This window comes from Trichogramma pretiosum, unplaced genomic scaffold (genome assembly GCF_000599845.2).
Source record: "Trichogramma pretiosum strain Unisexual culture from Peru unplaced genomic scaffold, Tpre_2.0 scaffold10, whole genome shotgun sequence".
Lineage (NCBI taxonomy): Eukaryota > Metazoa > Arthropoda > Insecta > Hymenoptera > Trichogrammatidae > Trichogramma > Trichogramma pretiosum.
This window is the reverse complement of record NW_019641652.1, coordinates 2,829,172-2,854,215: the sequence shown is the minus strand read 5'-3', so window position 1 is coordinate 2,854,215 and position 25,044 is coordinate 2,829,172. Positions and strand designations below refer to the sequence as shown.

The following is a 25,044-nucleotide window of genomic DNA, read 5'->3' as shown; positions in this document are numbered from 1 at the left end:
TTTATTTGTAACGCGCGTTTTTTGTCCGCTATATATACAATTCGGTGGTACGCATACCTATACATGGACGCGTAAAACATCGCTTTAATTCAGTGCTCTGTTGTAACAACTTTATTCATACAGCGGGCTTTGTCGTTTTTCCCCCCTGTTAGGATTCGTCACAAAAGGATTTTCGTGTATGTGACGTATCTACAGTTTTTTGCTCATTTTTTGTTGTATTATTCTCCTTTTTGTCACTGGATCCAAATAACACGAAATCCACTTGCTGATATTATTGATTATAAGCGTATATATGTATACATACATATATAAATTTACAAACTATGCCCTTATTATTAGTATGAATAGATCCATTTTATATACAGATTTTATCATGATTTTTTGGCTTTGTAAATAAACGCTTCATCGTGTGCTTATATTTTTACTAACCGATTTTTACTGAATATAACCTTTTGTATTATACATAAATATTATACACCGCTTGAAACGTAGCATTTATACCAAATATAATCAATATCTTAGAATGCAGTTCAAAGAAATATAGTATTACGGACCACGGTCATCATTGATATATAATAAAAAAAGAAACTTTTTATCTTTCTATCTCATTCTCTTCGAGGACTATATGCGCTTACTTAGTTGCAAAAGTTCAATTTATCTTAAGGCATGTAAGTTAACAATTGAAAAAAAAACATATAAATTACAATATAAATTCAAAATTGAGAAAGAGTCGAAAATGTTCAAGATAAATCGAGCTTTTTTAACTCATTGACGACCAAAACGATTGATTTTTTATTTCTACTTGAAAGGTAACATTTTTCAGAATTTATTTTATCACGATTTTTCATCACAAATAAGAATGTTGTAGGTCCAACGAAACTATTGGCTTAAAAAAATAAAAATCTAAATTTCTACTAAAATCAAAGAAAAAGTTTTTTATTTTGGTAGCCAAAAATGTTCGTAGTAGCAAAACAATTTAATTGTGTTGTAAAAATATTGAACAATACTTTTCAAATCGCTGTAACAAAATTAGCTTCTTGCAACCTGAACTATAAGTTTTGAAAAGCGTAACAGGATTTTTTCTTAATGGTTAAACTTCAGATATTGCCGCGTTTTCTGTCTGAGAGAAGATCAAAAACTTTTAAAATTAGATTTATGACTCAATAATGTGTAAAAATGTTTCCCTTTGAAGCAATGATAAAAAATTCAATCATTTAGTCATTAATGGGTTAAAAAAATTTTAGTACATCATGCTAATTGTGAGACATTTTCACTTTCCATCTCCGTGTAGATATTAACGCAGGAAGATTGGAACGTTGTCTTATTCAATGGAATGCAGAAAACGTCGCATTGGGCGGCTCTGTATTTCGTCGCTCTAATGACGTTTGGGAACTACGTTCTCTTCAATTTGCTCGTCGCTATCTTGGTCGAAGGTTTTTCTTCCGAGGTAAACATGCAGTATCGAATGACGATATAGTTCTAGCAAATTTTCGTATCGGATTTCAAAAAAAGGAGCAAAAGTAACATATTAACGCGATTTTGCAGAGAAACGAGAGGCGCGAACGAGAGCAGCGTGAATTGGCCAGGATCGCGGCAAAGGAGGCCGGCTACGGCAGTGAAGAGGGATCTTCAAGAGTGTCGCGATCTCACTCGGTTTCAGATAGCGACACGTACACACAGGTATGAAAAAACCTTCCGCTCCCGCCTCCTCCTCCTCCTTCTCCAGCAGCAGCCGTCGAAAGTTTATTCAACTCTCACCTCGGATGTCCTACATCCAGCCCATATAATTTTCTCTGTTGACGAAACGACTTCCCTTAACGCAAACTTTTTGCAAGGATCAAAAGAACTCCTGGCAAAGCTGCGAAAACGTGCACAAATACAAGGGCCATAATCATCAGTGTCACGAGAAATACGCCATGGTTCAGCAAGCTTGGCGAGCTCAGCCGCCCTTCGACGTGGCCAAGTGCAATCTCACGAAGGAAATAGTCGTGGGCAAGAAGAACAGCGTCGGAGGGCCTCAGCCACCGATCATAACGCACACGGCCGCGACGCCGCAAGATTCACCAAACACCACATTGGACACACATGCCTATCGAGATCTAAGCTTTCGAGCCGCCTACCCACCAGCTTTATCCATAGAGTCTATCGACCGATCGTCCGTAAGTTATTTTCTCGAGTTGCTTTCGTTGGATCTGCAGCTCACCTACAGCTGCAGTAACGTTTATGCTTACGTATAGTCGATGCAAAAATTGCACACTTTCTTTTTTTTTCTCTTGCAGAGTCAGTGCAGCGTTTATTCTGGTTATTTGAAACCAGTGGAAAACAATAGTAAAAATTCACTCAACAATCCCGTCAAACGTCCCAACACAGCCGTCAATGCCTCAGCGCAAAAAGAGTGTTTGAGTTCAAGGTAGACAAATTTTCTCAGGCTTTATGCCATCAGATAGAACAAAGTCCTTGAAAATTCGAGACTTTTTATTTAATATTTATGCGCGACGACTATTTTAAAAGAGAACGCATTAATTTTATTCATCAATTTAAGTTTGTATTGAAAAGTCGATCGCGATTTCCCAGTAAGTTTATATCTGAAAGAGCTTTTTGTTATTCCGTACCTTTTCAGTCCACCGAGAATTCCAAAGGGATGGCGTTTGTCAAGGCAATCCTCCAGAAGAAAGAGATCCCTGTGGGAAGAAGACGCAGCAGCTCCAGGACGACCTGTGATACTCAATAACGGAAGAAGTAGCGTCGGTCACAAGTCCTTGTAAGTCGCGTCCCTTCTTTTTCTCCTTCTTTATATACTGCAGCCCGTTCCGCTTTAACTTTGTTTCCGTTCAATTTTCGCCTCGAATTTTACGAAAGGTAAAACCCAGGGTCAACAAGCTTTCAAAGCTTTTGTCCGAACTCCGTACTTTCATCCTCCATGTAATGCCCCTCTGTTACGTTTCACCCTCCCTACCAGATACTTAATCGTCTCGTATTTCCCAGACTTTTAGGCTTGCTCTTAATGTAGGTATCGCTCGTATCCGCGAAAGCATTAATCGTTTTGTTTATTCTTGCCCTTTGCGCTTTAGAAGCTGCGGAGATTACACAACTTACAATAATGGATATCTGCAAGGAAGCATAAGGAACGACACGCATTGCGATTTTCCAAATAATCGCTCAACTGCCATGATAAACAATCATAGCCTTAGTCCAAATAATTCAGTTAGGAGTCGAAGATCATCCGTGCAATGTCGTTATACCCCGAGAGTAAGTATAGTGAAAATGTCACGAAGCCGACGCGTCTGACGTTATGTCGGCTTTTATCACTCGACGTGTTTATTCTTGTGCAGTACCACTGGACGGAGGAGTTATCTCGTCGCACTTCGTTACGCGGCTTTGAGAGCCTCGCCACGCGAAAAATCCTTCCGGTCGAGGAAGTGCCATTGAGCTCACCGGCTCACACGATCAATAATTTGAGCCATCACGAGATGACTGCTGGCGCGTTGCCCTCGGTCAAGCCCCGCTACTCCGAAGAGGAGACGGAGCTTAATCTCCGTAATGGAGAGTTGACGTCGACGCACTCGAACGAGCTCGGAACAGGCGGCGGCGGCGACAGCCAAACCGGCAGCGTCGAGAAGATCAAAAAGATCTTCATGTTTTTCGAACCGAAAGGATGCCTCAAAGAGCGAGACGATTATTCGCTTTACATCTTCCCGCCGAACAACAGGTTGGCACGTCGTAATATCGACTACATTTCACAGTGGCAATCGAAGGGCTAACGTCGCGCCACTTGTCTGTTTTCTTAGGTTTCGCGAGCTCTGCCACTGGTTCGTCGAGCAGAAGTGGTTCGACAACGTCGTGCTGCTGTTCATCGGATTAAACTGCATAACACTGGCCATGGAACGACCGAATATTCCGCCCGACAGCAAGGAGCGAATCTTTCTCGCGAGTGCTAATTACGTTTTTACCGCCGTTTTTGCCGTCGAAATGTTTGTCAAGGTACGAGACTCGATTCAGACATAGATTTTCATTGACTTGACCAGTTCAAGCTCTGCAATAACAAATCATACGAGTTTTTAAAAAGCACAAACAAAAAATGCATCATCAAACGAGTATGGAGGTGCATAAATTTAAACGAAAAATATGAAAAAAAGAAAAAGAGCGAAGAACGATAAATACAAAAAATGCGAACAATGGTCTAGCATTAACAGGGCAAAGGGGTTGAAAAAAAGCAGCGTCAAGCGAAAAACACGCGTACACCGTGTGGGAGAATTTTTTAAATTTGTTTGCGCGTAAATCTGCAATAGCAGCTCGCGTGCGCTCATTTCTTCGCCCTTTTACAGTACACACGTGTATGTTCAAATAAATAATATGTCTTCTCTCTCTCTCTTTCTTTCTGGATTTACGCCTCCACAGGTCGTCGCGACAGGAATGTTATACGGCACGAATGCTTACTTCACATCTGGCTGGAATATAATGGACGGCTCGCTAGTCGTTATTTCCATCATCGACCTAGGCATGTCTCTCCTTTCATCGAGCAGTCCACGAATATTCGGCATACTGCGCGTAAGTAAACCTGCGACATATTTCTTTTCGCTCGGCATACTTTCTTTTCAGGCTTATAATACGTTTGCCGTTGGGGCTCGCTACTTTGCGCAGGTTTTCCGTCTTTTACGATCGCTCCGACCGCTGCGGGTGATCAATCGGGCGCCCGGCTTAAAGCTCGTCGTGCAGACTCTGCTCTCGTCGCTGCGGCCCATCGGCAACATCGTCCTCATCTGCTGCACGTTCTTCGTGATTTTCGGCATCCTCGGCGTTCAGCTGTTCAAGGGCGCCTTCTACTACTGCGACGGGCCGGACATCAAGAACGTGCGAAACAAGACGGACTGCTTGTCGGACAGCCGCAACGTCTGGCTCAATCGCAAGTACAACTTTGACGATTTGGGCAAGGCACTGATGTCGCTGTTCGTGCTGTCGTCGCGCGACGGCTGGGTCAATATCATGTACACGGGCCTCGACGCCGTCGGAGTCGATCAGCAGGTAATCACGAGTATTTTCCGCTTTGCCTGCGCCGCACTCCCTCGACTCCACAGGTATAACGTATATAGCCAGCAGGCAAAGCGTCCAAGTACGCACCGATAGCCGCCCGTGTTCACCTAGTTCGATCTACTTGGGGCTATGTACTGAAAATTACGAGTGGATCCTTTGTTAATGCATATTCCGCTGTACACATCTGTGCGTACAGTACATCAATTATACAAGCCGATCGTTGCATCCCTTTAGCGTTGCTGGAAAATTAAATTAACATCGGAATGTCGCGCAGCGTCCCGCGTCATCCGTAGTAGCGAAATATTGGCATTTTTTTGTATTATTGAAAATTGGACGGCCACTTTGCTCGTTCGTAGTGCGCGTAACGAGGATGAAAAAAAAAATAGCAGGATTAATTCAATTTAATTGAATCGCGACCGAACGATGTATTTCGTCATCGGAGACAAGGATTTAGGCAAATCGATACACCGTTTGCGTCAAATTGAAAATGTAAAGCACGCGCAAAAAGCGAAATTAATTACTCGCTGATGAATTTTCGACACGGCACGAGTTATTACACGTTTCAATGTTTAAATTCCTGTTTCAGCCAATAGAAAATTATTCAGAGTGGCGATTGTTGTACTTCATCTCTTTTATACTACTCGTGGGCTTTTTCGTATTAAATATGTTCGTCGGGGTCGTCGTGGAGAATTTCCATCGCTGCCGCGAGGAGCAGGAGAAAGAGGAACGAGTTCGAAGAGCTGCCAAACGTGCATTACAAATGGAAAAGAAAAGAAGAAGTATGTATAAGAAGTGAGAAAATTTTTCATAATCTACTTTCACGGTTTTCCTCCCGTTTACTTTTGCAGAAATGCACGAACCGCCTTATTACAATGATTACTGCAAGTCCCGACTGTTCGTCCACAACGTCGTTACCTCCAAGTACTTTGATCTTGCGATCGCCGCCGTGATCGGTTTAAACGTCGTCACTATGGCACTCGAATTTTATATGATGCCAAAAGCTTTGACTTATGCATTGAAAATATTCAATTACTTCTTCACGGCCGTTTTTATCCTCGAGTCAGCAATGAAGCTGTTGGCTCTTGGGCTTCATCTCTACCTCAAAGACAAGTACGCTTCTGGGCAAATTTGAAAGTTTTTTTTTCTATGGACTTTAATTTAAATTTGGAATTTTAATTTACAGATGGAACCAACTTGATATTGGTATAGTTATATTGTCAGTAGTAGGTATCGTTCTGGAGGAGGTCGAGTCAAAAATTATTCCCATAAATCCAACGATTATACGCGTCATGAGAGTATTAAGAATTGCCAGAGGTAAGTATATAGCGACTGATTAAACCGAATCAACTATACCTACATCAATCATATTGAATGTCAACAGTTTTGAAACTACTGAAGATGGCCAAGGGTATCAGAGCACTTCTGGACACGGTGATGCAGGCATTACCTCAAGTTGGAAATCTCGGCTTATTGTTTTTCCTATTATTTTTTATATTCGCTGCACTGGGAGTTGAACTCTTTGGTCGACTAGGTAAATATCTCGATAAAAACGCGATAAATTAGACGAATCGTATCGTCGATCAAACTTTCACTTCGGCCCACTCGAAGCAGGCAAAGCTTTTTTGTCTCAACGCGATTCAGTCATTAATCAAGCTTTTTTGACGCGGCGACTCGGTCATACATCTCGCGTGTGGCTATTTTCCGGACGACGAACGAAACTATATGAAGACTTGGTGAAGTGCGCAAAAAAAAGAAAGCCCTAACGATGCCGTACGCCTTTTTGCAGAATGTAGCGACGAGTATCCGTGCCAAGGTCTCGGCGAGCACGCTCACTTCAGCAATTTTGGCATGGCTTTCCTGACGCTGTTCCGGGTTGCGACCGGTGACAACTGGAACGGCATCATGAAGGACACGCTTCGGGACAACTGCGATGATGCCGCTGACTGCGTGAAGAATTGCTGCGTCAGCAACATCATCGCCCCCATATTCTTCGTCATTTTTGTCCTCATGGCGCAATTCGTCCTCGTCAACGTCGTCGTGGCCGTACTTATGAAACATCTCGAAGAGAGCCACAAGCAGGTAATGTCTCAACTCCCTCTCGCCTTTTTTTTTACGAATTTACTGGGGACTTGTCGGGATTTCATATTTGCCCTACGAATATCAACTTACGTCTCTTTATATATCCAATTGATATAGAATAATTTAATATCTATTCATTATCTCTATTGAAAATTTACAAGAGCTTTTACTTTTTACATCAAATACTGTAGATTTTTTATATCTATATACATTCGAATTGAATTAGCCCATTTGCTGCACGGCATGTATGCTTCAAAAATTTATATCTGGGATGTATACATGTACACAGAGTACATTGTGGGTTTGTATATACGTATACATATACGACTCAACTGGGATTTATTAGCCTCAGTTTATCTTTATACTAGAAGAGGATGCGAACAACAGTAGTGTCCAGTCAATAGAAAATAAGAAATGATTTATGGTGTTTATATGACAACAAAAAAATCGCACTCATATTGGCTCAAGTAAAAAATTTGGTATTTACTGCAATTTACTGTTGTGCTCATCCTGTATCTAGGATTTTAGATATTTTATACGATAATACTTTAATTATGTTATTTGACATTCAAATAGTGCTAAACCACATTATATACGTCGATTTTTATCATTAAAATATTTAACGCTGCACATAGCTTTTAGTCTTACAAGATATTTTATTTACTTGTCGAAAATTTAAAACAGTTGTTGGCTAAAAAATTTGGTATTAAATGGGCAAACGGTCGTTACTATGTCTGTGTCGGTCGTACCAAAATGCGAGATTCGAGTAACGAAATGTGCCTGTCTGTCGGTTGCTTAAAGATGGAAGATGAGCTCGACATGGAAAACCAGCTAGAACGAGAGCTGGCGGCCGAACAGGAAGAACTTCTCGAGGAAGTCGAGGAGGAAGACGAGCCCGAAGACGTCGACGAATTGATGAAAAAGAAAGATCGTAGCGATGTGTTGGACGAAAAGGACGAAATGGAGCTGAACGAGGCCGATGGCAGCGACGAATTTTCGGGCAGCGGTAGGCCTGGATTATCCAAGGTGCGATCGCTGCCCTCGAATTTCACCTACAATCCACCAGCCGAAAGGGAGAAAACGACCGATGGTATAGCTTGACAGTTTAAAGCCTTCGCTTATTCTCTTGCCTAATTCTGATGACTCTTTATACTTTTTCCCATGTACTTTATTATCCACTCTGGGTCTGATAATATAATTTTGTATTTTGCTATTGTTGTTGCTATTTTTGTCTTAAAAAGTTTAGTCAGGCCTAAGTTTACGCTTTCTAACATTTTCTTTACAGACTACGTAGTTTTAACGACGCATGGCTTGTCGACTTCAATGATAGACTTTTATGCTTTAAAATTTCTATCTATAAGCGACCTTATTGAAGGTAAAATCAATAAGCGTCTGTAGTTTTGTGGGGATATTCCCTTATTTTTGATATCTGACCTATTGTACCTGTTGCGTTACGTGTCTCACCGGATATTGTAAAAAATAAGCTGTGTGCTCCGAAAAGCACAGCTCAAGAAGGCGTGAAATACATTTCACTGATCTTTTTAACTTCACTCGAGCACCAATATCGATGCAAAATTAAGGCACTTACATTTTTACATATAAAATGGTCCATCTCCACATCATCACTTCTATTACGTTGTGTCATCTGTTCACTTATTGGTGCATCGATCGATGTTGTTTCATAACAATGAAAAATTTGTTGACCGCATGGTCATCTGTTTCAAGCATATCACCGTAGTTATGAAGTATTTATACTTGAAATGTAGTACCCTGAAAACTTGTTCACAAATCAATGTCTCGAGAAACTGCGACAACCACGAACAGTCCCCTCCCACCACATTAATCGGTTAAAATCTCAAGTACAGCATTGCCTATTATATGTGTGTGCGTATCTCTCTATATGTGTTGGATTTATGTTCAATGAGTGTCGAATTTTCGATCCGTCCAGACGTAGCCTAATGCCAGGCTATTTTGCATTCCCACAGACGCAGCTGTATCAACAATGGATGATAGCCGGCATTCCATCTACCAGCGAGCTGCTAGCTCTAAGCCAGCCAAATTCAAAGTTAAGCGACGTCAGACCTTCCATTCTCAGGATCGTGAACCCCCCGGCGGAGGCGGAGGCGTCGGCGGCAGTCAGTCGTCCATGCACTTCGAGGTAGCCGAGCTCATACGCAAGCCCAACAGCAACCTCAGCGTGCCCCGCATCATACCTCAGCGCGGTGGCGGCGGCTCGACGAATAGCAGCAACGCGTCCATTCCTGCTGCTGTTGGCAGCACCAAATATCTGGCGGTAGACAATAAATCCTCCTACCTGAGACCTTCGTCCGTCGAGTCCTTCCAGCAGCGCCGAGGCTCCAATCAGTCAACGACGTCCGACAGCCTCGGCAGCTCGAAGCAGAAACATTTTCTCTGTCCCGTGGCCGACGTGAGCCTGGCTAAGGCGAGGATACCGACGCCGGAACTTGCCTCTTCGAGCACGAGCCTCGTCTTGACTGGGTGAGTTTTCCCACTTAAATACGTAATTTAAATCAACTGGTCGATTTTCTGGACGTGTATTTGATCGACTATTTTCACAGTGCATCTCGTTCGTCGAGTATGTCGAGTCACGGAGCTGGTGGAGGGCTCGTCGTTCCAAATGCCCGAAGAGACGGCCGAGAAAGCGATTCGAGGACCGAGCCGTACGCGACTTCGTCACCCATATCGATGCTGCTCGAGGAACCCGTCGACGTGCAGTCCATCATCAACGAGCGGCGGCCGTCTCGCCTCAAGCCCGTCGCCGCCTCGCCCTTGGCCGGCTATGGTTTGTACGTGAAAGAGGAAGACGAGGAGGAGGAAGAGAAAAACGAGCAGTCGGCTCGAGGAAGCGCCGCGATCGGCCAGCCCACCAACAGTAGTCGCAGCAGTGGCAGCGGCGTAGAGCTGTGCATCTTCGTCGACGGGAGCGCGGCGAGCCCGGAGCAGCGAGAGCAAGAAACTCAAGTCGGCGACGGTGGCGAAGAGCGAAGCGCCTCGAGCGACAAGAGCAGCAGGAGGCGCAGCCCTAGTCGCGAGGACAACGGCGCGACGTAGAAGAGCTGATCTTTTTCGACTGCAGCAGACTGACTGAACCCGAGCATGCTGAGAGCGGCAGCTTCGAGCAATAATAAAGCCGAGTCGTCGCGTGTGCATACTTCGATATTACGTCGCATTTCCGTATTGACATTGGTAACGAATTCCTTTTGTCGTTTCGGTTGCATTTCGAGCCTTGATTTTATATTCAAGACGCGATATCATTATCATACTATAATCAGATCGAAGAGTGCTACATAATCTCTTTGATTCACGGCTGCACGCGCAGCCACTCGTTACGACAAAAAAGATAATTTTTTTCGTGTGAATTATTCTGAAAGACTGTAGTGTATGACAATATAGGTGAATAATCACATATAGAAATCTCATACCTTCTATTGCCTTCGATACACCTTTTATAAAGAACAAAACTATTATACGATATGTAAAGTGCGTGTACGCGTATTGTGTTACGAACTCAGTGCCACGAACGGACGCCTCACTTCCTTGCATTTACAAAGAAGAGCATCACGTATGTTACACTGTGTAGTGTTATCGCTGAAACTGATGTTATGTTTTTTCGGGTGACACAATGTAGACTTTTTGCGAGTGGTTATTACGTTACATAAGTTGTATTATGGACAAACGAACCTTCCAATAGATGTTACGCAGAAACACATTTTATGAACAAAACTAGCTGTTACAATAACAAATCAAGCAATTCACATGTCATTGAGATGAGCTAACTTAAGTAGTTGTTGATTAAAAAAGCTTTTATACAACAAAATCATGCACTTCATAGTCACTTCCATGAGTTACGCGTGTTCATAGATTACAATTAATCAATGAGTGTTTGCTAGATTATCATAAATGAATTAAAAATGAAAAAATTGTCGGTGTCTCCGTATAATCAAAATACTACAACTTGTAACAAGTAATGGCACTAAAAGTGACGAGTTGTTCATAGGTCAAATTTAGCGTATTTATAGGAAATTCGTGGATTTTGTGCTGATGAAGTATTTCAAATGAAACTGAATATATAAAAATCCTTCAATTACCCAGAGAAACACTTTAATGTCTCAAATATACAAATAGTATAAAATAAATATTTTCTAAAAATATTACAAAAATCTAACAAATAAAGTCATACGTCGTATCATCGAGATTGTACATCGCAAAACTTGCAGTCATCGAGTTTTTCTTTGTACATGTAATCATCAATCAAGTTGCAGAAGCAAATGGAATTATTAAATCTATAAAGACTTCGTTTGAAAAACTCTTCTTACTGTAATATAAAATAGTAGAATAGTAAATAATATGTTATTTTTGAAACGGCTAGTGATTTGCACGTGCAACGCAGTAATTCTATTTAAAAGCAATAATAAACTTGATTGTGTACGAAAAAACATTGAAGGAACGTGAATTGTAGTTAGTGAACTTTTTCATCGACATTATAATATTAATATATCCTCTATGCACTGAGATAATATAATCTCAACTCGATCATTGTATCACATCTTCACTTTTCTACAAAATTTTCCAAACTTTTCGAGATTTTACAACTTTGCATGAAAGGGCTTTTGTGAATGTGCTCAACTCTATCATCGTTTCATTCATCACATTTGTTATTTGAGTGTAATTAAATCCTTTTTCTTCGCTACGTATATGTTTTACGTACTTATACTCTGCTCTTCAGCGTCATAGTGCGATTTTTCTCATTAACCTCTGTGATATACTTTAATTATTGAATGTATGGGAAGCACTATTGCGAAAATTAAAGCGAAGTAAAAACGATAACAGTATCAAACTGTTGAGGGTTTAGCATAATTTACTTGAGTGAATGAAATTGTGAAAAAGCTAACATGAAAAACTAACGATTGAATCGAAAGTTCTGTACATAAATGTACTATAATTATTATATTCTTCTTTATACACTCAATGTTATTTATTTTGATACTACTTATAGCTACTGTATACTCAATCACTGTCAAGTTTAATGAAAAAGATAACTATTTGCCTTCACAAAACGTTGATGAACCTTATTCTCGCGTATATAATGATGCCATCATCCATCTCATTCGGGAGGATTTATATGGTAGATAATTATTCCTAAAATACTGTAAATGACTATGAAATGTTATCCAAAATAGTAAATTTTTTTATTACAATCACTGCAGTACCTCAAAATCAATAAATTTTATTCTTCGAGACAACTTGGGCGTTTTCCGACATTATCTGTTGGAATTATCGGGCCGGAAACTTTTATATGTATATGTTTTAAGAATTTTATGAGATTATTGGATGAAAATAATGTTGAATTAAATTACTACATAAAGGCAACTCTTGAGTGACATCAAAATAAAGAAACTAATCTGGCTCAAACATGTATTCAGCCAGCTATATAACATGAAAAATTATATATACTCTTATAATATGCTTTAAGGGTATGTTTAAAAATGTGTGCTGCAAGCAGCTCTAGTAGTTAAATGTCTCATGAAAAAATGTATATAATGTGTACATACTTATATATTTTTTGGAAAAAAACTTTTCAAGTTAATCATATGTGAGTAGTGACAAGAATTTCTGGATCTCAATTAAAGAAAACAATTTAATAATACTATTGAAAAAACTTTTTAATAAATCGAAAGATAATCGCATAATTTTTTCATCATTTTTAAGTATAAACGTTATTCGACGACCAATTAACGAGGAAAAACTTTTTTAGCTAACAGTTTGAATAGAGCTCGATAACTCTTCTGACAATCAATTTAACTCTACGTAGTTAATACTTTGTAACAACATTGTTTCAATCACGAAATTGGCCTTCAAGTTTTCATCTTCAACTTTTTTCATTTTTCAACGAAATTTATCGGACTAAAATTTATATCTTGGCACCACGTCCGTGTAAAATCGTTCAGTCAAATTAGATTTAGACGACTGATCTCTAATTATTGATCAAGTGATTCGAATGCAATTAGCTGATTCTATAGCGAATCTTACCCATCGCCAATCAATTACACTGCAAAAATTGAACAAAATAATAAACGTTTCTATCAAATGTTTACTGAATAATATAAACGTGCCTCTCTTTTCACACGTATATAATTTTCTTCACCATTTCATTTTAATTTCATTGATTCTAAAGGATATAAATTATTCAAAAATGTTTAAAAAAAACTTTTAAAAGAATCCAATAAAAAATTAAAGAACTATTAGCGGAGAAAAAAACGTTTATAATTAGCAACGAGTGGTGTACACATCTTTTTAAATGTAACATATAAGCTATTGTGTCGCATTAAATTATTCGCAGATTTTTTACGGTAACGAAACATAATTATCAAAATACGAAAAAAACCTGCGAAATTAATCAACTTCGTTGAATTGCCATGCATCGCATTACATTAATGAAATATACATTAAGAAAAATAAAAATGTTTATTAAAGAAATGTAAGAAAATATAACACTTCATTCTTCGATTAGAGAGTGGTTTCAATTTTATGAAGTATATAAGAGCATTAATTTGAACGTATGAAATACCAATGAAATTGATTTAAAGATTAAGAAATAATAATGAATAGAAGCTTCGAAGTGTAATAAAAAGATACATGATACGCGAATGAAATTTTTTGTCAAAAAACTGCTTTTCTTGTGCAGTTTTGAACTATTTTATTTATAAATTTAGTGAAAAAAAAACAATTTTATGCTGTAGTTTTGGTTTGGCAGCATTAAAAATTATATATATATATGATATAAAGAAAATCTGCGCTGAGCTATCTATAACGTAATTGGCTTGAGCAAATTGAGAACACAAAGTGTGAGTGGATCTTGTTGAATTGATATAGTTATATTCTATTGTAAGGAGTGATTATCAAAATAAAATGTATGAGCGAGATTAATATGTATGTCAGCAAATTAGCAAAAGTAATGAAACATAGGAAAAAATAATTTATAGAATTTAAGATCTGTACAAAGAAAATATATTAAATAACTATATTATTTCGAATGTTTTAAAAATTATTACTTTTACTTAACATTTTAAAACAATACAACTTATTTTTAAAACCATACATTTTTTAATAGTATCATATTTTTATTAGACACATTGTTGTATAGTTTACTAAATATACCTGCCTATAAAATTAAAATTATACAAATATAGAAAATGGGGGTTCAGAATTTTCTCAGTTACTTGAAACATAAAATTCCCTTACATCTTGTTTCAAACTTATTCATGTAAAAGTTGTATGCACATCTGTTAAATCTAAACTCTAATCTCTTGATACGATTCAAGAATGCCGTGCACTCTGATTCTGTAGATACATGTATATTTGCTATTGCCACCATTGGAATGAATCTTCAATTCAACAAATTCATATGCCCTCTTTGGATCCTTCTTTAAAATCATAATTATAACTTGAAAAGAGATATTACTTTGTTACTTAGAAATTAAATTTCAAATGACTCAGTGACTACCTGTATGGAGAAAAACTGTACAGCTGGACCCTTAATATCATAAGTATATTTACCAAACATAAATGGATTTTTATCGTGCTCATCGTCAAGACCCTAAATTAAAAAACTTTAGTAAAATATATTCTATCAATTTCATAAACCCTAAGAATACTAATTTTTTTTAAGATTTCGAATCTAACCCAAATTGAAAATTCTTTCGGAGCTGAACTATTTTCACCGGTAGGAGAGATAGCAGGAGATATATGTTCAAGACTAAAACCAGACACACGAACGCTACCCATTAGTTGAATTACTACTTCTCCAGTGTTTCCTCTGATAGCCCAACATTCCCCAGGTAATACCCCTTTCTGATGGAAATTTATTTTTTTAATCTGGTTACCAAAAAACATTGTTATTGAAAATCAGTGTCATTATTTTTTAACCTGAATAATAGATCTTGGATTATTATCTTGTTTACAAATAGGCATTCCTAATAATTTCCAAGCCACTGCGCCACCTGTGTATGTTTCTGTTTTCCTAATAGAAATAATTGCTCCACCTATCATCCGAAAATAGTTAAACAAGCCATGAAATGCCCTTTATTCAATTAATGAAAGTAGTACCTGATGTTTCTAAAGCATAATCTGCTTGCCCAGTTTTATCTGCATTATATATTTCGAGTTGTTGATTTGTTATTTTTTTAATATTATCCGGAGATGACAATTCTTGTAATCTTTCCGCTTCTACCAAATCAAGTAATGAATGATATTTAACTATAAAAAAATCATCAAGTTGTTGGATGATATACCTTCAGTCAATTCCGTTCTTAAGTTAGAAATGGCCTCAGTTATTTTAGGAACCTTACATGCTACATCTTTCCATTTACTCGTATGCAATTCTTTTGCTTCCATCAAAGTTTTCACGTCATCCTATAAAGTTATCGATAATTTTTTTTTCTTTAACTACAATGAACGTATATTTACTTACTTACCGAGAGTATGTTCAAATTATTCCTTAATGAACTCAAATCTGCCTTAATTTCTCGAAAAGAGTTATTGGACGAATATTTTTCACATACATGAGATATGGATAATACTAAAAAAAAAAAAAATTTTAAGTTTAAAGATGAAATATTGCGCTGGATTTACAAAAGTTCTTAACCCTCACCGAGAGCAACAGACACTACAAAAGAAAACAATGGTTTGAGAAATTTACAAAACCAAGAGCCTTTTCTGCAAGAATGATCTTGAACAACACAATTTCCCGGTTCAAAACTGCAACCATTTTGGTAACTCATTGGATTATTAACATAGTATTATTTGTAATGAAAAAATAATTCCGAGTTGACAATACAGCGTTTCTGTAGGTTATGACCAACATTTTTAATGTGAACTATCTTCAGATTATTTTGCATGGTTAATGTATAATTATAAACAGAATATTCTTATCATAGTTTTAAGCACTAAACTATAAAAAAAGTAGAAAATATAAATTCATCCAAGTTACTTAGAGAAATATATAATCGATTCCAGGAATCAAAAAGAAATAAACAATTTTATTTTGATTTAAAAATTTTATAAACATCTTGCTGGTAATATATGATTACATAATTATCATATGTGGTCGGAATGTTTGCATGTATGTAAATTTTATTAAACCCGCACTTACAATGTAAATATTTCTCTAACATAAGATCCTCGTGTTATTAATTAAAATTTGCATTAAAAAACTTAACTCATCAAGCAAATCGAGGACCATCACTTTTAATAATTTCCATTAAACTTCCGAGTTAAAATGTTTATTTCAGAAAAAAAATTCAACGTTTTAAATAAGTATTAGACATATATATTTTATAACATAAATACATTGCGTCAATTTGATTTTTTAAGTAGATACATGGTCAATACTAAATTCGCGACTAAGCAAGGTTAATTCAAACAATTTATTACATCGATAACGCAATGATACACGCTAAACTTTTTGATTATTTTGTACATTATTGCAATATACACAATATTATTATGTGTAATATACTCTGTGTTTTATTGAGTGACCATCATAGATGGTAATATTTTTTCATTTTTTATGTTTTATCATAAAAGCGCTAAATTAATATCACGGTATGCTATTCATCGTATTAAGTCATCTTTTTCTATGTTTATGTTTCATCATTTAAAATTTGCTGATACAAAATACAATGCGTTGAAAGCATTTAAATTTTTTTATCTAACGTCGATAGTCAAAACTTTCTTGAGCGCAGAATGAATTCGAACGCTAAGGCGACCATCGAAATCATAATTTTTGTACATCGTTAGCGCTTTGTGAAAACAAAATCTTCCTTCTTCATAATTCTGCAAGATTTAAATACAAATATTGAAATATTTGTTCAAATACGTGAATAAAATGTTTGACCAATAACATACTTTCATATCACACAATGCACTGCCCAACTCATAAAGAGCAAATGCACTAATATGCTGATCTATGACATCTTTGGACGGTGTACGGCGTGCTAAGCAATTTCGATAGCACCTCACTGAAGCATCTTGGTCTCCGAGGAAAGCATAAGCTGCACCTTCGAGAAGGTCAGCCAGGCCAGTCATGGGTTCTTCTGACCGACTGTTTCTACAATCTGAGCAAGCGAATTATTAACGATAAAATTATAAAAGTTAAGAATTTTTGGATTTAGATAAAATTGTAAGTCTCACCAAATACAATAACGCGAAGTGATTCTTTGGAGCACGAGGGCATGGCATTCCACAAATACAGCAGCTCGTAAACCAGCATTCTATAGTGCGGGACGGTGTAAACTTCGCCATTATCAGGATTTATGAGTTTTGGAGCTCGCCTTGCAATGAAAATGCCAATTTGGGATTCTCTTGCGGTGCCGGTCAACAGAAATATCAACTTCCGATTGATTGAAATTACTCGATCAAAGTGTCCATCGGATCCAGAAGACACTAAAATGCCAAAGAATTCGATACGAGTATTACTCATTGAGTAATAAAAATTAATTTCGAATATTGGCTTTTAATCGCTCGAGTTAATCGCGGTATAGCATGTGACGTTCTCGACGTCAGCATGCAAGGATCAAATTAAGAACACTTACCGGCGGCTAGATAAGCGTAAAAGCTCTTAGACCAACGAGAGTCTTCCTGTAATTTGGTCAAGGAGCCGTGAGCTTCTTCGTAATTAAGGTGAATCAAATGGCACCAGGCAACCTCGTGCAAACATAGTAGCTTCACTTCTCTCTGCGAGGATAATTGCACAGCTCTCTGGTAGGCACGCAATGCTCCATTGACGTTCGACTTGTAATACGATAAGAAAATAATTATTGCCCCCGAAAATTTTATCAAGTTCTTACGTTAATCAAAAATGTTACCTGCAAACGTTCAATTCTGCCGTGGAAAAAAAGAAAAACAGCCGAGTCTCCGAATTCTGGCTGGCTCTCTATGAGAAGTTCTTTGGCAGCTTCGACGCCAGCCTCTACGTTCGCTCCATCCAGTCCGAAAAATGGTCTGACGATTGTATGGAACCAAAGCAAGGCTAGCCTGTAATTTCAACATTTCTTTATTCGTCAAATGTATTAAAAAAAAAGAAAAAATATAATTCTGTCTCATTTGAGTTGGTGAAAGATGAAAGGTCGCTCTTATCTCACTTAGTCGGAAAGAAAACGTGGGCAAATAACGAGCTTTCTTTGCATGAAAAGCTTTGGAGGGCAAAAGGTATGACTCCAAAGAGGTATATAAATACGTAAGTGCTCGTCTGTATGCCTAGTGCACGTCAGAAATGTGTAGTACATACATACAAATATATAAAGTAACGTACGTAGCGAGTGGAGCTCGCATGTCTTGGCTGGATCTCGAGTACATGAGAGCCGTGAGGCCTGCTTGCCTGTCACCTTCAAAACCCAGCAAGTGGATGTATTTTAGCATGGTGGGTGGCATCAAGCTCACGAATAGTTGAAATACTCCGTAACCGAAGCTAACGGCCGTCATTAAACGAGTGACTTCTGTCGGTTCCACGAACCTGTATGAACGTTCAACTTTATGATAACTACAACTTCATCGCTTTTTTTTAATATGAATGAATTATTTAAATAACAATTTCACATAATAAAATAATTTTAGTCTATGAACAAGTAGTAAACAAATGTATGTTCTAAAAAAGGTTTCTGATGAAAAATACTTTTAAGCTAATAATACCATGAAATAAATTATATTGAAATAAAAATAAAGAATTTACGTGTAATAAGGTATTTTAACCAGTGATTGGAGGTTTTCAACCAGTAAATGTCCCGTTTAGAATGTACAGCAAGTATACTCTTTCCTTGTTATATAATAATTGGACACGGGAAATAAGATGCACCATTTGTGAAAAGAATTGAATAATATCCATGCAAATGTATTTCTAGTTGTTTTATCTAACACATTTTTAAAAGCAATTATTAAGTGGGTGCTGGTCAATTATTGGTAGGTTTTCCCTAGCTTTAATTATTTTAAAAAGAGCAATTTATCTAATTTCTAAAATAACTAAACTTTATCGCGAGCGCTAACTTGTAAATATGTGACTTTTATATCTCATAATGGTGAATTAGAGAATTACCACTTCTTCGTTCGTGTGACTTTCTACGCAACAAGCACCATACTAGAAAAAATCTACCGACATATTTTTTTTTTTAATTAATCAAAGATTAATGTAAAAGTGTTGAAAAATTACTACGTAAACTCTATGATTCTATATTTGTTTGTCGTTTTTGTTGTTAAAAATAAAGAATTACGGTGTCGGTTGTTCTGAGGAGATGCCGGCGAACGAGAAGAGCATTGATAGTGAGCTGCGCAGACCTGACGACGGTGTTTCGAACGGCGAAGTGGGCGTGACGTAGGGCCCAGGTCCACCATCGTTTAACGAGCTCCTCGCGCTGCCGTTGTACGATGAGGCGGGTGACCAGTCGGGCTGATTGGGACTTGAGGGACTGGTCAGCTGCGACGGTGGATTTCCGCTGCCGCTGATACTACCTCGCAGTGATGCAAAACCTATCGATTTCGATATCATGAGTCAAATATTTTTTAATTCTTTTGCTCTAAAGGCCTGAGAGAAATTCCTATAATATTAAAATATCGTTGCTATTTTCTATCTCGAGATAGAAGCTCTCGAAATAGAAGTACACAAAAAAATCTCAACATTTTTCAAAGAATCTGTCAGAACTTTTTAAGAATTTTTAAAATTACTCATTACCCTTTTTCAGAGGTCTCTAAAATCCCTAAGAAAAACGTGAAATTTGGGCCTATCAATATAAGGGACAGACAGTTTCAAAAATTATGATAAAATTTTGTGCATTTTTTCATTTAAGTCCTTCTATCTCGAAATGAAAAATAACAACAATTTTTTTATAATATGGAAAGTCTTTTAAAAAATGGTCTTTAAGGCATATGAGATTAAACTAAATACAGGGAGCTTCATTCTTAGGAATCAAGAAATCCCCAAAATATTTAGAGCGAATCCATGACTCAGATGTCAGGTAGTTTCCTTGTTAATTGCAATTAATCAAATATTGAAAACCAACAGTTGATTGACGATGTTTCTTTATTAATATGTCAATTACAATTTCATTTTTGTCGGTGTTACTGTAGAAAACATTTTTCGTGTGTTTAAAATTCATGCCACAGATTAGTAGCCAAAAATGTTTATAAAAAATCAGTCCTGAAACATCTACGATTGATTCGAATTGAAACCTACAGTCAGAATCATCGCATATTGATTTTCAACCAAAGTAAATTTTTCGGTGGGACGATATGAGGTGATTCGTAGGAAATGAAATAGCAGTGAAAAAAAGTAGGGAAGTTGAAACGTGTACGAACCAGATGGACAGGTGCCAAAAGTACGTCTATGCAGCTGCAGTATCTGATTATAGGTGCTTTGATAGATCCGCCAAGCTTTACGCAGCATCCAGCCGGCGCGCACGTAGCCGCTCAGCTCCTGTTGCAGAAGTGTCAAAAGTGCCGCGCACACTTGCGAGTCCGCCAACACGACCTGTCGTTCCAATCTCTGCACGTACTCCTTCTGCTCGAAAAGTTACACAGAAAAAAATATCATACACTCGTCAATTAGGCAAGAACATGTGCTCGCACATTCTCGGCTCCCTTGCCATGACTACCTGGAGCTCGTCTCGGAGCCTATGCTAACTAGCCTAAATATTTCATGCCCTTCAGCAAAGTAAAAAGCCCGTCCAAGTGTTGATGCACAAGACGATGTCAGTGCACGGCACGATCGCATGGGAGCCGCGCTTATGCGACGCCGTGTAGACTGCAAGGACGCGCGACGATTGAGGCCGCAGAGTTTGTTTATAAAGCGATTGTGCAGCTGGCGCAAATTACTACGAAGCTCGGCGTGCTTCTATTTCACTCATGCGAAATGGAAGTAGATTTATCGACGTGATCGCGAGTTAAAAGAGGTTGATTTCCAAGATAAAGACTATCGATCGTTCGCCAAATTCTAATCGAGACTCGAGACGGTAATGTATCGAAAAATCCTTAACAAATATCACAGTAACAATATTTACAACATTTTTACTAAAGAATTTATTCACGAAAGACCAATTAAAAAATAAAAAAAGTACTCCACGTTAGTCGTATATATGAGCAATTCTCTAAATGAAACGCATTTTTGGAGGTAGAATCGCGGCAAATTTTTTTTTCAACCTACGCGGATACGGACCCCCGGGAAATGTTTTTGGGGGTCCTAGGAACATGTAACCACGTAGGAACCATTGAAATTTCAATAGTGCTTACTTTTATAGCTACTTTTGTGATTTAGAGGACGAAAAATCATGTTTTCTCGCAAATTCGGCTAATTACTTAATTTCTAAGTCGCTGAAAAAGTATCAAAACTCATTTTAAAAAAGTGACTGACTACTCCATTCGATAGGAAATTTTCTCAGCTTTTCAATGGTGTTATCAGATTTTCCGACAAATCGCATATTCACCGAGAAAATCGCCATCAAACATGCCAAGCTAAATATCTCGAAAAACTCGGTACAGAAAAAGTGATCTTTGAGGTTTAATTTCGATTTTTCCTCGTGAAAATGAAATTTATCGAAAAATCTGACTGCACCATGAGAAAGCTGAGGAAATTTTCTATCGAAAGCATATCTTCATTTATTTTTTCAGTGGAATTACAATGTTATACATGGGAATTTCTTTTACGTTGTTCGCTGTTTTCTGTTTCCGAGTTGATTCAGCGCGGTCGCGAGGTTTTCGGCTCACTACAATCAAAACTAGCTCGTAATTCCACTGAAAAAATAAATGAAGATATGCTTTCGATAGAAAATTTCCTCAGCTTTCTCATGGTGCAGTCAGATTTTTCGATAAATTTCATTTTCACGAGGAAAAATCGAAATTAAACCTCTAAGATCACTTTTTCCGTACCGAGTTTTTCGAGATATTTAGCTTGGCATGTTTGATGGCGATTTTCTCGGTGAATGTGCGACTTATCGGAAAATCTGATAACACCATTGAAAAGCTGAGAAAATTTCCTATTGAATGGAGTAGTCAGTCACTTTTTTAAAATGAGTTTTGATACTTTTTCAGCGACTTAGAAATTAAGTAATTAGCCGAATTTGCGAGAAAACATGATTTTTCGTCCTCTAAATCACAAAAGTAGCTATAAAAGTAAGCACAATTGAAATTTCAATGGTTCCTACGTGGTTACATGTTCCTAGGACCCCCAAAAACATTTCCCGGGGGTCCGTATCCGCGTAGGTTGAAAAAAAAATTTGCCGCGATTCTACCTCCAAAAATGCGTTTCATTTAGAGAATTGCTCATATACACGTAAAATTCACCAGAAACACCCAAGCGCTGCAACCTAATTCCTACGTGCCCTCCAGTACTTTTGCCTCTTTTGACCCTCTTTATTTTTATTTTATTTTACGTAAATTTGGCCATTGTTTTCTTCAATCATTGGCAAGTTATTTGTAAATTAAAAAATTCGATTGAATCATTGCAATGAGAAAGAAAACTTACGGCCGTTAGGTCAGCAGGGCCGAAAACTCGATTTTTCATGGATCTGAGCCAACCGTCGTCGTTGGCTTGACAATCTCGTTCCATGTCTCGTAAAAGCTCGACTGCCTGGCGCACCTTGTCCTCCTCGAACGTCATCAAGGCGTTCTGCAACGATAACAAGGCTCACGTGCTACGTGTGGCATATCAATGTGCACTTGCGAAAAAGTGCAAGAAGATTCAACTCGTACACAATGTCTGATATTTTACGAACCTCGTAAGAGTGACTTGACCAATATATTAATGGATGGGCTGCATAGATGATTCGTTACTTTCATAATTATGATAATTATTTTGTAATATTCAATGATTGTAGCTATATTTTTAAATATCCATAAAGTATCTTGAGTAAATAAAATACTTAATATCATTGAATATTGTAGAATAATTGTAATAATCATCAAAATAACCAATCTACTGGAAGCCTATCCATGTATATAAATATTGAGCCATTTACTCTATCAACGAATTTCAAATAGAAATTTATAGTATGTTTTATTTGCTCGTACTTTCATTGCACAAATATTTGCGTATCATAATTTTCCAAGCATACCATGGCAATAAAAAAACATTGTGCAAGGGTCGAACAAGTCATAAAGATTAAAAGTCACATGGTGCCAAGAAATAAGAATTCAGCTTGAGTTAAGCATATTACCATGAATAATACGAAACATCGCCCAGCTTTTATTTGAAAACTGCGAGGATGTTGAGAGAACAATCTTTCGGCTTCGTCGGTTTGATTATTCAACAGAAGAGCAATTCCTTTTCTGGCAATATCCCAATCAGCTTCCGTGGAAACCATTTCCTTGATTTTCTTTTATTCTACACCATATATTATACGTATTATAAATCAAGACTTTTTATTGTTTGTAAATCTTCCGTAAAAACTATAGATAATAATGATTGAGTATTAATTGAAATAAAATTAACTTTTCGTCTCGTTGAGTGGTTTAAGTTACTGATCTTTAACACATACGATCCAAATAAAGTAATGAAAAACATATTTTAACACACTTGATATGGGTTTTGGAACTTGTTTATCAGTCAACAATTTAGTTTTTATGCTTAACCGATTAACAGCATATCATCCAATATAATTTTGTTTTGTTTCATATGTGTAATTCATTTTAGTCTATTTTTATTGATGAATCATCTTGTAAACAAATATAAACACTTATTTAAAAAATTACCATTGATTATATAATATATAACGATGATCCTCACGAAGCGTAACACGTTTGTATGTTAATTTAAATGGAAACGTGTTACTTTTCGTAGAGAGTGTCAATATACAACTCATAGGAAAAAGCATTTGTTTCATTAATAAAAAGACCATTTTCATTTTTAATGCGAAATTAGCCGGGGCAATGTAGGTACAAAAGTATGTATAGGACAATTGATCGTTTCAAGACTGCAACTACGTCACGAGGTGAGTATAATGTATGTAAGTAGATTAAAAGTATGCTTACCAGATCGAAGATGATCACGATGCATAGTTGGTGACATGCGATCGCCTTCTGAGCGGCTATATATTGTTTTTAACAATGGCAATTTGCACCTTCGCCTTTTCCCCGTTGGTTTTTCGAAGAAAACGTCGAAGAGCATCGTAAATGACATGCGATGTGCGACGACGCACTAAAACACGGTACTGCCCAGCCGACAGCTGCACGTGCACTGCGATCGAATACTGCACCGTCGAGTAGAATGCAAAGTCTGTCGCGCTCCGGCGATTGCGAAGTTGTTAAGGACAAAAAAGTACGGAACCCGCCAGGAAAAAGCTCAATTATACGCAAGCTTGAAATCTTTCCTTTTCTTCAATTAAGTTTTTTCATGTTATTTTTTTCATATTTTTGAAGAGATATAATCTTCATTACTCTTTCAATTATTTCTTGTTATGACGATTGAGATGTTTTTTCCACTGAACGGTGATTTAAACGTTTAAATCTCAAATTTGAATGAATCATTTTTTAATTATTATACTTAAATGCATCATTATATTCTGCAGACTAAAGTTAAGACTAAAATAAATATTATTTTTTAAAGAATGGTAAATACAAAGGAATGGCGGGACTATTAAAATTGCGTTTAAAATTTTTTGAGTGCACAAATCGTGTCACGTCTTTAATTAAACAGTTTAAGCGAAAAGTAAAGTAAGAACAGAACCAAGGAAGCCCTGCACTATTCGATTTATAGATGATCTACTCACCTATTGTTAAATTTAAATACCACGACTTTGTTGAACTTTTCATTGTAATAAAAAAAAACACTAATCACGTTTAAAAACAGGGAATAGAAAAGGTTAATATGCAATAAAAAATGAAGATAAACTGAAGAGCAGATCGCACCGAGCGAAGTGCGCAGGGTCGACTAAC

General features: G+C 37.3%; 2 protein-coding genes across 13 annotated transcripts in view; one reads left to right on the top strand and one right to left on the bottom strand.

Moving 5' to 3' along the window:
• Positions 1-13,330, top strand: part of LOC106658966 (voltage-dependent T-type calcium channel subunit alpha-1G) — a 60,386-nt gene extending 47,056 nt beyond the window's left edge. For 7 of the 12 annotated variants that reach the window (XM_014381191.2, XM_014381193.2, XM_023460056.1 and 4 more), the window contains 19 exons: positions 1,292-1,447; positions 1,546-1,680; positions 1,836-2,159; positions 2,280-2,410; positions 2,621-2,761; positions 3,072-3,249; positions 3,333-3,709; positions 3,789-3,981; positions 4,399-4,548; positions 4,642-5,022; positions 5,618-5,810; positions 5,880-6,141; positions 6,215-6,345; positions 6,413-6,562; positions 6,818-7,110; positions 7,912-8,200; positions 8,396-8,485; positions 9,096-9,609; positions 9,690-13,330. In XM_014381191.2, the coding sequence (XP_014236677.1) occupies positions 1,292-1,447; positions 1,546-1,680; positions 1,836-2,159; positions 2,280-2,410; positions 2,621-2,761; positions 3,072-3,249; positions 3,333-3,709; positions 3,789-3,981; positions 4,399-4,548; positions 4,642-5,022; positions 5,618-5,810; positions 5,880-6,141; positions 6,215-6,345; positions 6,413-6,562; positions 6,818-7,110; positions 7,912-8,200; positions 8,396-8,485; positions 9,096-9,609; positions 9,690-10,182 (4,581 nt within the window). In that variant the 3' untranslated portion in view covers positions 10,183-13,330. Of the gene's footprint in view, positions 1-1,291; positions 1,448-1,545; positions 1,681-1,835; positions 2,160-2,279; positions 2,411-2,620; positions 2,762-3,071; positions 3,250-3,332; positions 3,710-3,788; positions 3,982-4,398; positions 4,549-4,641; positions 5,023-5,617; positions 5,811-5,879; positions 6,142-6,214; positions 6,346-6,412; positions 6,563-6,817; positions 7,111-7,911; positions 8,201-8,395; positions 8,486-9,095; positions 9,610-9,689 lie in introns of those variants that run through there. The other 5 variants (XM_014381195.2, XM_023460061.1, XM_023460057.1 and 2 more) reach the window with 3 other exon arrangements.
• A 982-nt stretch (positions 13,331-14,312) lies between these two features.
• LOC106658683 (tetratricopeptide repeat protein 39C-like) lies at positions 14,313-25,025 on the bottom strand. The gene is made up of 20 exons (XM_023459990.1): positions 24,142-25,025; positions 23,328-23,494; positions 22,637-22,780; positions 20,476-20,677; positions 19,395-19,650; positions 18,443-18,643; positions 17,997-18,165; positions 17,724-17,922; positions 17,323-17,574; positions 17,038-17,246; positions 16,846-16,965; positions 15,993-16,006; positions 15,782-15,906; positions 15,606-15,709; positions 15,423-15,543; positions 15,238-15,357; positions 15,058-15,173; positions 14,815-14,982; positions 14,636-14,728; positions 14,313-14,555 (listed from the first exon to the last, which is right to left on the bottom strand). The coding sequence occupies exons 2-20, from the start codon at positions 23,472-23,474 to the stop codon at positions 14,424-14,426; spliced, it is 2,892 nt and encodes a 963-aa protein (XP_023315758.1). The 5' UTR covers positions 23,475-23,494; positions 24,142-25,025; the 3' UTR covers positions 14,313-14,423.
• Positions 25,026-25,044: the final 19 nt, after the last annotated feature.

What these genes read in the sequence shown, in the direction of transcription:
- LOC106658683 (XM_023459990.1), bottom strand. Translation starts at nt 23,474, where the DNA reads ATGGTTTCCACGGAAGCTGATTGGGATATTGCCAGAAAAGGAATTGCT. An exon ending in TCCTCAGAACAACCGACACC is followed by an intron (nt 18,644 to 19,394) that starts GTAATTCTTTAT and finishes ACGTTCATACAG; the next exon opens with GTTCGTGGAACCGACAGAAG. An exon ending in ATGCGAGCTCCACTCGCTAC is followed by an intron (nt 18,166 to 18,442) that starts GTACGTTACTTT and finishes TTGAAATTACAG; the next exon opens with GCTAGCCTTGCTTTGGTTCC.